Raw genomic sequence first — 16,977 nt, 5'->3', positions numbered from 1 at the left:
CACATCGGTGTATGGGTAAAAAAACCAAAATTAATATTCTTTATTCCTGATGCAAATTTAACATCTCTTATTAAACATCTTTATGGTAAACAGGCCTAGCCCTCTAGTGACAGAGACCAGGTCTTGAGACCTTCAGCATTGGTTGATTGTTCATTACCTTGTTTCCAGACATGTCTAGTGTTTGGAGCTTCTCGTTACTGAATACATGAACAGGAAGAAGCTGGAATTGATTGTTTCTCAGGTCTAGATGCTGAAGAGATGGCATGGACTGCAGAAGTAAAAAGATGTTAAAATTTCAGTTTTAATCAATAATTCATTAATTCTGGGTGTGATGCCAAGGACCCTAAGAAAAGCGAACACTTGCTTGTGGAACTCCCTCCCCTCATTTATTCTCCAATGTGACAACCTGGACCCATAGAGTTATATATAAGAACTAGAGGGCGCACGAGTGATGCTTCGTGCACAAACGCCACGGGACCGCAAGATGACAAGCGCGTCATTCTGCACGCGCGTTGAATATGAAATACACATTTGAGGTTTTTTTTATTGAACGCTCATGCGATGCTGTTTGTTCAACTTACAAAATGGCCGCACAAACACACGCTGTGAGATGCCAGTTTTGTCACCTAAAAAATAGCCACCTGCGCGCATGCGGGAGCGTGTATATAGGCCAGTGCGCCCTCTGGTTCTTATATATACATGTAACTCTATGCCTGGACCACTTCAAAGGTTCACTCAAGACTCCCATCTTCCATCAGACATTTAAATGCTAACTTTATTGGAGGAGCTGGTGCCTTGTATGTTTTTTAAACAGATATATGGTGCCATACAAATGCTGTGAATCATCGTCATTACCATTATGTAACTGCATTGGACATTTTTTTTGAGGTTTGATAATTAAGACATTCTTTCTGAACATAAGCTGGAAAAGGATTGAAGGACCGAGCAGATTTATTGAGAAAAAATATGAAAAAGCTGGAATTCCAGCAATAGCCAGAGAACAGGCATCCCTGAGTTGAATGGTTTCTATGAACTACAAAACAAAGCAGGAACTCACCTCAGCAAGGTGGGCTGGAAACTCGTCCAGTGAGTTATTACTCAAGTCCAGCTTCTCAAGGAACGCAAACTGCTCCAGGAGTTTCTCTTCAGCTAGAGCGAGTTTCTGGAGATCGGTGATGTGATTGGCTGAGAGGTCCAGAAGATAAATATGAAGATCTGACGCTTCTGGTACGTCGAGCATGGTGGGGTGAATTCGCAGCATATGACGTGAGCTGCGGCGACTCTCTGAGAAAAAGAAAAAAGAACAATAATAAAACAATAGTAAAACAATAATGCGTTCCATTTAAAAGAGGGAATGTACCCCATCGATAATGATGTCACCCTAAGAAAAACAACTCTTCCTGAAGGCCTACCTAATCCTTCAACGACGCCGTGCTTCATCATACACTTGGATTATTGTAACGCCCAACCAAACAAGACCCTTGACTATCAACACTTATGGAGAGATCAATCCAAGCTCCTGGCTGGTCTAGGCCAAGAGAGGGTGCCCAAGAAAGCCCTGGATAGATCAACTGGGTCGGTCAAGCAAACAAGAGTGTGCCTGGAACCAATGCTGTTGTTTCGGATGAGTTAGTGAGTGAGTGAGTCAGGATTTAACTCATTGCATGATGAGATATCAATGTAAATTTGGTTTGCGGTAACACCATGTGTGTGTCTACTTGCTGGGTAGATTATGTTCTTTTGAGAACTTGTTTTGCTATATATTTTACTACTGCGGAGTAAATTTTTTAGAACTCGGGAGACTTCACTGCTACCCAAAGTTCATTTTCGGAATTCAGGAGACTTCTCAGTTCTGAAAAGAACTGTCGTGCTTATTAACTATACTATATGGGCAGGGGTTAGGAAATTGGCCAGATCTCTACTTAAGCTTAGTGGATCGAGGGAACTTCTCATTACCGCGGAGTGAATTCTTTTAAACTATTTTGAGACATCTGTACTTGCATTAGCGGAATCATGCGTGTTACAAAACATTTTGTCTGTACACTCACTTCTGCTGCTGACTGGTGTGCTATGGAACTGGGTGGTTGAGGATAGGGCTGGAACGACGTCAGGCATGACAGACGTAGACTGAGATGGTTCAGAGAACTCCATATCAGTCATACTACTGTCACTCGTATTGTTGAAGGAAAACGAAATCAAACGTTTCGGAGTTCCTAAACGGACGAAAAAATTTCATAAAACAAAAAAGTAAATTGATTGGTTACAAGGGGGTTCAAAGGTCAAAGTCATTTTTATGATGCACTCGAGTGGAAAATATGTAACAAGTCTTTAACCTCATTTTAAAAAAAGTAGAGCTGCGAAAATGTTAGGTATAAATTTCATTTTGGAACCAATAGTTTATAATCCGTCACTTTGGATACATTATACAAAAGCTAACATGTGAAAATTTAATTTCAAAAGGTGGTTGTGTTTTTGAGATATTGCCCCAAAAAACGGAGCGGTAATGTCAAAGAATAATCCGTAATAGAAATACAGAGTCTGAGAAATGTTTCATGCAGAAATATTTTTCAGATTGAAATGTTTTTCAATCCCTCTATCTCTCTTAAAGGGAAGGTGGATGTTTGGTAATTGTCAAAGACAAGTCTTAATTCTCACTTCGTGTATCCCACCTTAACCATAAAATAACAAGCCTTTGAAAATTTGGGCTCAATTGGACATCGAAGTTGCGAGAAAATGATGAAAGAAAAAACACCCTTGTTGGACGAATTTGTGTGCTTTCAGATAAGAATTAAAGACTTCTAGCTAGAAGTTTTTTATTATTTTAGTGAGAAATTACCCCTTTCTCAAATACTACGTTACATGTAATTCAGAGGGAATAGTTTACCACAATTTTTTATACTATCAACAGCTCTCCAATGCTCGTTACCAAGTCAGTTTTTAAGTTAGTATTTGTTTTGAGTAATTACCAAACATGTACCTTCCCTTTAAACCACATTCCTTGGAAGGAAATCGTTTCTCAAGATTATCGACAGCTGCAGTGATTTGCTGTGCTTACAGGCTGGATGAAGATGGGCCCCTAGAATGGTTGCCTACTTACTTGGTTGTGAGCTTGTTGATAGCGGTGATTGGACCTGATCCTCCAAGGAGCTCATCTCACTAACTGATAAAGCACTTCTTATTTCACTCTCGGGCTGTTTCAAGGAAACATCTCAATAATTAAAGGTGTTACACATGATTGGTAGAGCTGACAAATTTTGGTAAATCACTTTAAAGTTCTAACAACTTAAACATTTGCTCCCACCCAACAATAATCTTAGAAATACTAACAAACTTTGCCCAATCAGGTGTAGAACTAACAGGTACAGAAACAGCCCAATTCCTTCCCTAACCACCCTTCTCAACAGTTGAGGTTTTTGAATCCAAGTTGTAGTTTTTTGTCAATTGTACATAATCTTTTAAACAATTTTTCTGTAAACACTTCCCTTTTAAATGTTTTTATAATGTATATTCCTGTTGTGTTGCTTTTTAACTCAATTCAGCCCTCGGGCTGCGATGTTTGAATTTTTAATAAACCAATAATAATAATAAAAAAAAAAAACAGTCACAGACAGTGTTCATGTTTTGTATGATCAACCATATAAAACATAAACCTGTGAAAATTTGGGCTTAAAGGCAGTGAACACTATTGGTTTTTACTCAATAAAACCTTTCTTGATTTACAAGTAATGGGGAGAGGTTAAGTGAAAACATTGTGAGAACCCCTCCCTCTGAAGTAAAATGTGAAAATTTGGGCTTAAAGGCAGTACACACTATTGGTTATTACTCAAAATAATAATAATTAGCATAAAGCCTTTCTTGATTTCAAGTAATGGGGAGAGGTTGACAGTATAAAACATTGTGAGAAACGGCTCCCTCTGAATTAATGTAGTTTTCGAGAAAGAAGCAATTTTCCACGAATTTGATTTCGAGACCTCAGATTTAGAACTTGAGGTCTCGAAATCAAGCATCTGAAAGCACACAACTCTTTGCGACACAACTCCTTGTTTTTTTTCTTTCATTAACATCTCGCAACTTCATTGACCGATTGAGCTCAAATTTTCACAGGTTTGTCATCTTATGCATATGTTGAGATACACCAACTGTAAAGACTAGTCTTTGACAATAACCAATAGTGTCCACTGTCTGTCCTTAATTTTAACAACTGAAATCAGCTGTTGCATTTTTTTCCATTTTCAAAATGTTTTCTTGAATATGACTTCATTTGAGAGGGAAATGTTTCACAGAATTTCGGACGAAGATGCCTCTCAAATTTTTTTTTTTTTTTTTTGGGGGGGGGGGGGTTGATGAGGTAGACAAACTTCATAAGGTCACAAATTGGGTTTTGTCAATGTAATGCTGAACATATTGGTTAGCAAATTTTCCTGCAAACCAGTCACAAATATACACGTATGCTATTTTAGCTGGTGACATGTTTCTGCTTAGCAAGTTTTGTCTGTGCTTGGGTCTTGGATGGATTTAATACTTACATGTGACCTTGATCGTAAGTTGATATAGGATTCGATACTAAGCAGACTCGGTGATTGACTGCGAGGTGTATTCTCATGAGAATCAGACTCTGCTAAAGAACTCTGATCTCTCAAACCTGAAACCAAACAACCCCACACTCAGGTTCAATATCAATAAATAATAACATGAATATTCATTTTGGTTTTCCCCATACACCGTTGGGTGTAAGCACTGTATACTCGGTACTTTCATTAGCTCTGTAAAAAAATATCACAGGCTTATAACTTGGGTGGGATCCGAACCCACAACTTTTGAAATTCTAGAGCAGTGTCATACCAACTAGACTACCGCGATTGCCCGGTAGCTAGAGGCAGTTCGAATCTTATGTTTAAGCAATGTGTACTGCAACAAGTTAATATATGGAAATTTAGATAGCTCAGTTGGTAGAGTGCCGGCTTGTTAATCCAGAGGAGTTTAAAGCTCAGTCTAGTAAATTTTTATTTGCTCACCCACCCCAAAATTGCATTAAAATTTGCCCTGTCTGTTTCCCTTGTGGTTTATTTATTTCGAAATATACCATTTCATTACTTTCGTATGGACAAACACCGAGTGTAAACCCAACTTGTTTTCAAACAAACATTGGTTGATTCATCATGTCTGTTTTAAGGCCGTTGTCCAGTCTGTTCTGGGTTTGCTGACTACATTTATTTCAATCCCTCCAGTCAACTTCCATGGAAATTTGTTTCATGCCATTTAAAATAATCAAGTGTACAAGGCAAACATGTACATGTAGAGCATTAATACTAGGGATAAACTCATTGTGTAAAAACCAAATGATTAAACCCAACTGTATGTACAGTAGAGTAGGTAGGATTTGAAACTTTGCATGGTGTAAATACGATATAGTAATGGTTTGCAGAACACCATGTAATGATAATCTCTAATTGAGTTGGGGTGGTTCTGAAAAGAACCGTTGGTTTCAACTCGACGTTTCGATTAGTGTGCTCTGATCGTCTTCTACAGTTAAGTAGTTTACAAACTGAATACCTCGGAGAGTTTATGGACTCTGATTGGTTGAATACCTGTCACATGGTGATGTATCCACATGTTATATAAAGTGTGTAAGGAGCTATCGAATCAACTGCTCTCTTTATGCATATTTCTATTTTGAAACTTGAAAAGAGATTTAGGTGCGGCATGTCGCGCATACCTTCTGTATGCCTGAACGCGCAAACAATGATCAATAAGAGGTAGCTGGAAACCAATACTAGCATAAAGCCGAACACCAACCATAATATTTCTGGTATTGTTAATTTTCGATGCGCATGTCTGGTTCTTGAAAAATATGCATAACTAGTTACTTATGTGTAAGAGACGACTAGATGTCACGCAAAACTTGAACAGCCTAAGGAATGGATCCTGCCTTCATCGGTGGTCTTAAGACCTTTTTTTTGTTGAGAAACAATCCCCCCAGGTTGGCATGGACGGCCGAATGTTAGTAAAATAATCAATCGTATTAACAGATGTTTTAACCAAATTCAATATTTTCTGCAAACTTTCAATTAAATAAAATACCACCCATAACTAGTTGTTTTGTTTTCAACAAAATCAACACAATGTTTGAATATTTGTATACATTGTTACAAACAGTAGTGACCTATTTTTGATTTGCATTTATCACTTCCCATAATTGTCAAACCTGGGTTGGCAAGAACTCAGGCTGTGATGTTGCAGAAGAAAGGTCTATTAACAGCCGCCAGCCACCAACCCAGTTATTACTACCTAGTGAGTTCCAGGTCATCGCACTGTTATTAGTTAGCTAAGAATCTCTATTTTTGATTTGAATTTATCGCTTCCCATAATTGTCAAACTTGGGTTGGCAAAAACTCAGGCTGTGACGTTGCAAAAGAAAGGTCTATTAACAGCCGCCAGCCACCAACCCAGTTATTACTACCTACCTAGTGAATTCCAGGTCATCACACTGTTATTAGCTAAGAATCTTAATGTCAGGTAATAAGAGGGAAGTTCTGAATTCAAGCAGTACAATACATACCAATTTATTCACAGTATCAAGAAACCTGTAATTCCATAAATGCATCTTTGCTCAAAGTTTCCCACAAAGTCCAGAGAAAGAAAATTAACATTTTTATGGAGATTGTACCCCTAGCCAAATTGAGCATCCTCACCCAATGTATATACTGGTGTTTTGAATGATTATCTTTATAGTATACATATCAGATGTAAATATTTTGTGGTTTGTTTGCCTTTCTTCTTAAGTTCTTGTTATCAATTCAACTTGGCAAAATTTCATATTAAAGCTGTTTAGCATATAGTGGCACTTATACTTAGGGTGTACTTTGTGTCCACTAACTGACGCTTTGGGCTGTGGCGGCCAGTGGGCCAGGTTTATGGATATTGTAACATCGGAGCTTGAAGAAAAAAAGTGTACATTTTATTATAACAAAATTCACATTTTATTATAAAAAATGTACGTTTTATTATTTGTACTGTTCTAATTTCAACAACAATAAGAAAAAGATTTATCTCATTGTATTATAGGTAAAGTATTCTTCAATACTCAACAGAATTGCAATATTTTTGCAGCATTCACAAACGGACACCACAGAAATTTGAAACTCCAAATGGCACCTTTAGCAATCTTTGGAGACTAAATTTGTTGACACACTTTTATTAATACGGAGGCACTTCCGACAAAATAATTTTGTTATATCGTTGCGGTACCCCCTGCCAAAACATAGGATTCAAACTGCCTCTAGCTACCGGGCAACCTCGGTAGTCAAGTCGGTAAGACACTCTAGAATTGCAAAGGTCGTGGGTTCGAATCCCACCCGAGTAATATACCTGTGATATTTTTTCACAGGACTCGGGAAAGTATTCAGTATACAGTGCTAACACACATCGGTGTATGGGTAAAAAACAAAATTAATATTCTTTATCCCCGATGCGAATTTAACATCTCTTAAAGTTAGATTCTTCTTTGTTCATCCCCTGTCGTCTCTGTGTGCTTTCATCTCTATCATCAAGTTCCACTTGACTGCTTTTTTATCTATCTATGTTTGTTGTGTTGCCAGTTTTAGCCTTCGAAAAAAAACACTCTGCTAGAGTCAAAATGTAAGGCCACTAACTTTTCTCTCTCATCTTTATAACAAGTCAGCAAAGTGTGACCCTACCCTTTATGCAAATGAATCCAAGCTTAAAATAAGCAAATTTCACTGGTTTGCAAGGAATTAAAACTTGCTAAAACCTGCTACATACATGTAACTCTAGTCACAAGTTTAGATCTTAATGTTGTGTGCATTGTTATTTCATGCATCAATGAGGTTTTGCAGTTTGTTTGGTTGTTTGGTTGGTTATGGTGTACCCAACAGTTATCATGCAGTGCAATATATTAGTGTGCAGTTACTTGTGAATTATCAAAATAAACAATGAAACAATGAAACATGCAAACGTCCACAAAACATCACTTTCATGCACTGAGTTACCCTACATAGTATTAATGGTTAGATCAACTTTTGGACCAAATTTACTTCCATCTCTGGAGGCAGTTGTCAAACAAAATTAAATCCCCAAGTACAGTATAGACCAATCCAAACATACACATTCACATAAAAACTCAAAAAGAAAATGATGTTTTTAAAACTTTGTGTACAGAACCTTGTGCTGCCAGCGCCCTAGCAGTGGCAGCAATATTTGCTGCATTTAGTACAGATTTATATGTACAATATGCTGCAGTCATGACAGAACACCCAGATTAATGTTATTATTATTATTATCTTAATTCTGGTATTGAAATAAAAAATTCCTATATAAAAAATTCCTCATAATCATTGTAGCTCGCAAGCCCGAAGAAACCTGTATACAAGGGTGCTTGCTATGTGAACCAGAAACACCAGGGTTAACCACTACTCTTCCATAAGTGCTCTGGGTTCCTGGGCCCAATTTCATAGAGCTGCTTAGCACACAAGTTTGCTTAGCATGAAATTTCTTCCTTGATAAAAACAAGATTACCAACCAAATTTCCACGTGATTTTCAGAACAAGCAAACAACAGCTGAATACCAGTAACAAGCAATGTGCAACCAATGGAAATTTGGATGTTAATCCTGTTTATATCAGGGAAGAAATTTCATGCTCAGCAAATTTTTGTGCTTAGCAGCTGTATGAAATTGGGCCCAGTACATGCACTACCAATCCTAGTCCACTGAACCTACAGCTTAATGTCCCATTCAAAGGACAAAGCATTTACGGTTGTGAATCTTCCTTAATGATGCAAGTGTCACAACCGGACTCGAACCCACACTCTGCTGATAAGAAACACCAGCGCTCGAATCATTCGATATGCCAGAATGCGAGCTCACATTTAAAATCATATTAATAAGAGAGCATTGTCCCACTTCACCAGATAGCAACACGCTTGATAAATTTTGGTTGCGACATTTAATATATAAGTCCACCAAGTTGTAAACAAGCTTTATGGTATTAGACCCACACCATACCTTTACAAAAATGGCTGAACATGGGCAGAATTGCTGCATGTGATGCCAGCACAATCTTTACCATCTGTAATTCTGCTGCCACCTAGCATTTATAAAGTCTTGACCACAGACTATAAAACAAAGCTGGCTGCAGGGGAATAAAGGTCCATTAAATCTAGATGCTGTGTCCTGACAAGCAAACGCGCAAACACCCCAACATGCAAACACACACACACACACGCATTCAGGTAATACATCGTCGGCCACGCTACAAACAGACATATGGTGTGCACCTCAGTCCAAACTCTTTGTCTAAAAACAAAACCACGCTTGAAGTTGAACTATTTTTTCATTTTCCTGCTGTTGAGCTGATTACGGAAATTTTTACGGAAATTGAAATACCAATATGTCATTATAGCACAGAACTGTCACCGTGTTTTCAATCTTGCAACTACTTTCATCACTTTGTGAAAATGAGAAGCAAGGCGTGCATACCGAGTGTTATATACAAAATAATGCATATGTCGCTTCATAGTTGTATCAGGTAATTGGTCATTGGAAAAAAGTAAAACAATTGAGCATAGGGCTAATATATTGTTAACATGATGTAGGGGTTTAATAAGGGAATCAATGTGTGGTGAAGAGGTTTTCAACTAGTGGTTTAAACCCAACGAGGCCTGGTTCTTGATAATTTTACCGAGACGAAGTCGAGGTAAATTATCAAGAACCAGGCATCGGCGGGTTTAAACCACTAGTTGAACCGATTCAACACACTTTGATTTCCATTCATAAATGCCTTTTTGGTCAAAAAACATCAACACTTTTTGGTCAAAAAGTAAAATAAATGCAGCAATTTTAATTGTTCAAGGATTTCTTTCAACACAACACCCCTCCAGCTATGAAATGGTAAAGCCCTCCGCCGCCCTCGGGTAAACAACTCCTTCTAAGGGAATGCTGTGCGCGTCGCGCGTATTGCGTGATGTGGAACAACTGCTTCAGCTGTTGCTCTCGACCAATAGGAATGAAGAAACTGTCTTATAAGAACAGGTGCAAACTCGTGTGTCACGCCCATGTTTCAACACTTTTTACTGGTCATAAACAAAGGTTTATACACACCCACGTGACGCGCTCTCCACCAATAGGAATAGCGAAACTGTCTGAGGTATTTATGAATGTTTTTTAAGGCTATTTTATCACAGTTTTTCTGATATTTCCTAGGGTAAAACAATTGGGAAATCAGACCAGAGTAGGAAAATTATGCGTGTGTTAGGTTTTGAAACTTTTGAAAATTTTTAAAGTAATGAACACATCAATAATCTGTGCCAACAAAAATTTTGTGAAAACATTTGTGATTTTCAACCCAGATGTCAGTTAGTGGCGTGACCCACGACTTTGTACACGCACACAACGTGGCTTGAATACCTCGCTGTAGACTCTCAAGACAGCGTGGGTCATCAGGATTAATCGGCAGGTTGGCGCTACTCAGTGATCTACGCCAAGGCACAAAGCTGTGAGACACCTTACGTAACATATCCATCTCACTCGCTGAACGTTGTCGATGACGGACCTTGGTGAAGCGAGCAAACTCAGGGTCTTCACAAAGAGGATGCAAATGTTAGTCAATTTGGAGCCAAGCCACTCATTTCTTCATGTTCCCACTGGATTTCAAACTCAATCTGCACTCTTCAATCAAAGTCAAGTTCAACCTTCCAGTTTACTGATCACTCAAAACAAAATAACCATCTGCTTTTGGGCAAGCTCTTGCTGATGCAAAAGATGGTTATCGATTTCAGAGAACGATTTTGTCCAGCATTTTTTATCATGAATATGTATGAGGTAGAGTAATAGGGTTTACTGTGTACTGCTTAAAATGAAATCATCACATGATATCAGAATTGTTAAAACTACCACGATCCTTTATAATATTTGAATGATCAATAAACTGGAGGGTTCCATATATTTCTCTGATTTCTTTCCACGATTAATAATATCATTATTATATAAGATTGATCTGAAATGCCAGTGGAAACCAAGAAATAATTAAAAGCATCAGTTATTCAAAGCATCGCTTACCTGGCACCAAGTACATAGAGCTGCTAATAAGCAAAGTTAGGTTACCTGCCAAAATACTGTGTAACTTAAACTACCGATAATTATCACGGGTTCCCTCCTAATTTTAGTTAACCGAGCAAATTTGGTAAGCAGGAATATTTTGACTCAGCAGCTCTATGAAACTTGGACCTAGAGATAAGTGAAATAAGTCAGTTCAGAGTCAGCTGGGAATGTATGTTTACTAAATACTCTACAAATAGTTTCAAAAGACAGCTCAAAGGGACTTTTAAAACACAACGATTGGTCAGTAATTTTTAGTGTGAATCAGAGGAACCATATTTCAATAGTTTTAGTAGTTTCATTTTTCCATGAAAACCATTTTTTTTTCTGCAGCAAAACAAATAAGTACATCATTACTTTTTTAGACACAGGGTCAAATGACAACACCTTGGCAAAACGCCAAGCTCTGAACTCATCATTATTTCATTTATCTAAAGGTAAATCAAGTGCTGTTTAATAAGGGACTCATGAATGACATATTCAGTTTTATGATGCACACATTTTTCATTAAGTAGAAAAAAAGGATGCCATGTTGAAACGAAGACACATTTCAAATAATATATGGGTCTGTATATTCTTGTATACCAAATGTTAAGTACACTCCAAAATTTGTATGGTTTCCCATCAAAACGACTTTGAATTTGTCCTTTTGACTGACACAAACTTTCCCTTTGCTATTTACAGACCCATTTGTTTTTTTATTGCGCCATTTTATTTTTATATATCAATGTAAATCACAAGGGAAACTGACTGGGCAAATTTGTATATGGTTTTTAGGGTTGAACAAAGAATTGACTAGAGTGGGATTCGAACCTCCGGATTAACGTGCCGGCGCTCTACCAACTGAGCTATCTAGCCCTATATTGGTGGTGTCCCTATTTTGTCAATATCTTTGTTCGGGGGTGCCAGTCAGAAGCCATACAACCGTTAACTGCCGTGTTGCCAGGGATCACACCCAAACTACGATACAACCTGGGTTGTACATATGGCTTCTGACTGGCACCCCCGAACAAAGATACTGACAAAATAGGGACACCGCCAATATAGGGCTAGATAGCTCATTTGGTAGAGCGCCGGCATGTTAATCCAGAAGTCATGGTTCGAATCCCACTCTAGTCAATTCTTTGTTCAACCCCAAAAACCATTTTCTTTTTATGTTTCAAATTTTCCTCTAAAAGGGTAACAAACTTGTTCAAAATCAAAAAAGAAAAAATCACATTTTAACATGAGGCTGGAGATTTTTTTTGAAATGTTTTCCCATTTTAGTAAGGATTCTATCTAGATGACAGGGAGTGCATCACACAACTAAATTTGACCTAGGAGCTCCTCTCTGCAAATAAAAATTCAAAAAGTACAATTTAATGCTGTCAGCCAAATTGTCAGTGCTCTAATGTGTTAATTGGCATGGAGTGTTAGTTTCAAAGAAAACCTAATGATGCTAAAAGATTCTCCTGTCTTTCCATAATGAGCCCACCTCTACAATCTGCTACGACGTTGTTACTAAACTAGCTTTAGAAAAAGTGTAGCCTGGATACCACTCTCCAAGTACACTTGGAAGTACAATGAAGCCGAGTTTGAATTAGGGGCTACAGCTCGATCAGCAAGTCATCACATTTGAAGTATAGGACGTCCTTAGCAACAGCCACAGTCTGACTTAAAAAGGTTGCCAGGCTATGGAGATAATGTCAACTTTTTGTTGTCTGCGATTCTTTCAAGTTTGCATTTTAGGCAGAAGTAAAGTGCTCTGTCTATAAGATCACTGCTACATGATATACTAAAATTTGAGAGGTTACAAATCTCAACGAGTTGAAGGAATAATGGGAAATAAGGGAGGATGCAAAAAGCAAGAAAACTCGGACGAGTATAAAATGGAAGTTAGTCTTCAAGTTTCCCACAGTACTTTATGAAAGTTAGTTTTCAAATTTCCCAAAAAACTCAAATAAACATTTAACTTTGAACATTTTTTCAATTTGTAATGCTGTGTGTTTACTAAGTTTACGTAGAGGAATAAAAATTGAACTGTTTTGAACAATTTGTGCAAGGAACCACAAAGGTGATAAGACAACACTTTTTGTTATCAATCCTCCACCATTTTTAGTGACACTTAAGTCACAAGAGGGCAACATACCATTTAGACTCCTGGACCGTTCGTGGTAGCGAGAGCGGGCAGATATAGGCTGGCTTTGGTCCTGAGCTTCCACCAGGACAGGATCAGTGCTGCGGGTGCTGGCGTCTCCATTTTGAGCATAGGTGAAAACAGACTCATCTGTCAAAGCTGCTTTGCGGCAGGGGAGGGGAGGAGGGGGTGATTGTGATTAAAGGCAAAGCAGTGTATAAGATGCAGTGATAGAAAAAAGCAAGAAAGTTATTATAGCATTAAACCAGTTTGTATCCATAAATGATGACTGTCATTTGTAGGATTTGAAACTTTGCATGGTGGAAGTATAACTAAGGGAGGTTTGCGGTAACACCATGTGAATTAGTGTGTCTATACCCTCAGTCTCCTCTAGGTTCCCTCTCCTTCTGTGCTTGTCATCAACTGTTCAATTCAGTGAGCACACACTCCCTACCCACTCTAACCCCCTACCCTTAGCCTTGGGTCATCCTCTAAGTTCCATCTCCTTCCTTGTACTTGTCATTGACTGATTCAGTTCAGTGAGCACACACTCCTAACCCACTCTAACCCCTCTTTGGGTCATCTACACTCTCAGTGTCCTCTAGGTCCCATCTTCTTCCCTGATTAACATTTTGCACTTGGAGTGGGCAGGGAGTGTGGGTTTCAGTTAAGTGCCAGCTGTAGCCTACATAATTCACATAAGCCCAGCTTATCCAGTCCCTGCCTTCGCGCACCACTGAGCCAACTACTTAAGCAGCATCCAGCAACAGAGTCCAGCATTCTCCTGAACAGGATCGGAGCATACTGATCGAAACGTTGAGTCGTTAACCACCGGTTCTTTTCAGAACCAACGCTACTCAAAAGAAGTATCCACATTGTGTTACCGTAGACCTCTCTTAGTAACTGTCATTTGAAAAATTTGTCTGACAGAACCGTTTGATAGAACAATAAACTACATGTAAGTATGTTTTAATTAACAGAGCCATGTTTACTAAAAGCTTTAACTGGATTTGGAAGCAATAATATAAACCTAGTAAGAAGCTACATATGGAATGATTTCACTACAAACATGTCTACAATGAGTGAGACAGGACAGTGCACACAGGGCCATCAGGACTGTGCACAGGACTGTGCACATAGGGCCATCAAGACTGTGCACACAGGGCCATCAAGACTGTGCACAGGACTGTGCACACAGGGCCATCTACATGTACGTTCACCACTTTCTTGGAGTGTATACCCAACTGGGTCTCATCCGCACAAGACCATCTTGGTATTATCTACAAAAGGGTATTCATCTAAGACTCTCTTAACACTCAAAATGAATGCAATCCACCAGGGCCTACATGTAGAGTGCTTTACATCTGATCTACTCCAGCCAATGGGCTTACCACAGAGTAGGGTAAGGGGGTAAAATCCCAAGGGTATTCTTGAAATGCAAAACCGGAGCCCCATGGAATAGGGACCTAGGCAAGAACAATTTAAATTGTGCTCTGAGGGATACAACAACTCCCTGGGCCTATCCAAAGATGAATTCCACAGCGATAAGAGATAGAGTGTGAAAAGGGCTCAAATGGGCTCAATGAGCACAGGGTTGCATCCCGGACTGCAAATTATCTATAAATGAAAGTAGTTTTTCCCGACTGGGTTCTATCAAATCAACCTCAATGAATTCCACCACCTGGGGTCCTTCTTCATTTGCACCTTCCAAGTGTGCTACGCAGGGCTCCATAGTTTGGTTAGCCTTCGACGCCAACATCAAAACAAAAGCATTACGACAAATGACAATAAATCAAGATCACATGTGTTGTGTAAATATTTGACAGCTATTTCAGATCCCTGTGAAGACGTCCTTACCTGACTGGGTGCCTTCATCATCAGAGATACCCATCTGGGATCCGGTAGATCCCTTAGAGCGTGGGCTACCTGGGCCCAGCTCCCTGTCTGCTGAGACAAGGATGTGAAGTGAGGAGGTATGTAGCACCGGCGCTAGGTTGGAGCAGAATGTACCGTCAACCTCGCTGCGTCTGAGTAAACTGAAGACTTCTTGGCGTCTCTTGGCTCTGTTCTCCTTGGTGTGTCTGATGCGGCTGGCGATATGAGTAGAGGAGGAGATGGCTAGATGACGAAGGTGAAGAGGAATATGGCACATTAAACAAGATTAGGTTGTTATATATATACAATTCCTTTTTTAAATGTTCATTCATAAACACCTCAGACAGTTTCGCTATTCCTATTGGTGGAGAGCGCGCACCTGAGGGTGTTAAAACCTTTGTTTATAACCAGTTTTGAGCAAAGACTCCACGCTAGTCTTGATGCAAGACGTTTCATGCAAAACCTTGCATGGTCGAATTGCCGTGTGATAAAAGCCCTCGCCTTCCGCTCGGGCATTTATATCACATGGCAATTTGACCACGCCTGTGTTAAATGACCGTGAAAGAACTAGTAGCTACCCTATCATTCCCTTATTAAAATGTTAGTTATTATTGTTACTACCCCTTTTGGTTTGAACAATTACTATGAACACAAATAAAAACACAAAATAACAAGTGGCTACGGCTATGACTACAGCTCCGTCACTGCGTCATCAAGCATTGTAGTACAGGATGCCTCTAGCAACAGCCATAGTCACAGCTGAAGATTCAGACATGACTTAACAGATGTTTAGAGACTCCTTGTGGAACACCCCAGTCTTTCAAATTCCCCTATGAATACCTTTTGTGTTCCCGTTTCTGTCTTGTTCTCAGTCCATATGGTAGTAAATATGAAATCATTTGAGCAACAATTATTGTGTAAGCTGGGGTCAATTTCACAAAGAGTTAGGACTAGTCCTAACCGAGGATCAGTCCTAGGAGATATTAGAAACTTAAGACTAGTCCTAAGTTAGCCTGAGTAACTCGTCCTACCTCAAGACAAGACTAGTCTTTGTGAAGTCCACCACTGTACACAAAAAATCTTGCACAATTGGACTTCTGCAGTTGAGTAAAGTTTAAACAGCGGCTACGGGATAATCTATTTCCATTTGTTTGTCAAAAAGACATCATAGATAACGATTTATAACCAATTTAAGCTTAAAATTTGCATTTGGTAAAAAATACTTCAAGCCAAAAAAGCACCTCTCCGCGCGTCTTTTTCAGCTGAGAGTCAAAAACAGCTTATCAATTATAACGATATGCAATGACCCCTTGACATCAGTGGCGATTTTCCCCAATTGGGTCTGTACACAGTTCTCCAGCTTTGGCCAACTAAGGGCGCTATTTACCACATCAAATAGCGCCAATGACATCGAAATTCCTTTGTCGCGCGGGTTGGTTTGACCTCATGTTTTTCAGAATTTTGGCTTAGAGTGTTTCGGGGAAAAAACATTTTTAACATGTTTTAACGTGAGGTAAGATACTCGTCATATGTTTTTTTTTGTTTCCTATGAACTCCATCTATTACAAAAATGTAACAACTTTATATTTCTGAGCATTCTGTAGCCGCTGTTTAAGCTTCAGAACTCCAATAACCTCCACTAAAGCACTTTGTAGAGGTAAAGTTCTAAGAGATGATCAGTAAGACCAATGGTTCATACCTGATTTTTGCGTTGGTGATGTCTGACCTAGAAATGTTGGATAAAACCATAATGGTTGAAGTGTAGTAAGCCTCAGTCCACTCCATGTAACAACTCCGGCTGGAAGAATCATGTAGAGAATAATAGAGAATAAATGGATGAGTTTGTCTCAAGATGTACAAAAATCAGTATCAT

General features: G+C 38.9%; 1 protein-coding gene across 5 annotated transcripts in view; it reads right to left on the bottom strand.

Annotated features, from left to right (window-relative positions):
- LOC139950646 (leucine-rich repeat serine/threonine-protein kinase 2-like) overlaps positions 1-16,977 on the bottom strand; it is a 115,201-nt gene that overhangs the window by 55,844 nt on the left and 42,380 nt on the right. For all 5 annotated transcript variants that reach the window (XR_011787683.1, XM_071949449.1, XM_071949428.1 and 2 more), the window contains 9 exons: positions 16,804-16,902; positions 15,087-15,347; positions 13,242-13,388; positions 10,424-10,594; positions 4,527-4,642; positions 3,098-3,191; positions 2,049-2,213; positions 1,058-1,284; positions 158-268 (listed from right to left, as the gene is read on the bottom strand). Coding sequence is in view for 4 of the 5 variants with exons in the window: in XM_071949449.1 (XP_071805550.1) it covers positions 158-268; positions 1,058-1,284; positions 2,049-2,213; positions 3,098-3,191; positions 4,527-4,642; positions 10,424-10,594; positions 13,242-13,388; positions 15,087-15,347; positions 16,804-16,902 (1,391 nt within the window). In the remaining variant the exon portion in view is untranslated. The remainder of the gene's footprint in view (positions 1-157; positions 269-1,057; positions 1,285-2,048; positions 2,214-3,097; positions 3,192-4,526; positions 4,643-10,423; positions 10,595-13,241; positions 13,389-15,086; positions 15,348-16,803; positions 16,903-16,977) is intronic.

This window comes from Asterias amurensis, chromosome 2 (assembly GCF_032118995.1).
Source record: "Asterias amurensis chromosome 2, ASM3211899v1".
In the NCBI taxonomy this organism is placed as follows: domain Eukaryota; kingdom Metazoa; phylum Echinodermata; class Asteroidea; order Forcipulatida; family Asteriidae; genus Asterias; species Asterias amurensis.
The sequence above is the reverse complement of the archived record's forward strand: the minus strand, read 5'-3'. Positions and strand labels throughout refer to the sequence as shown.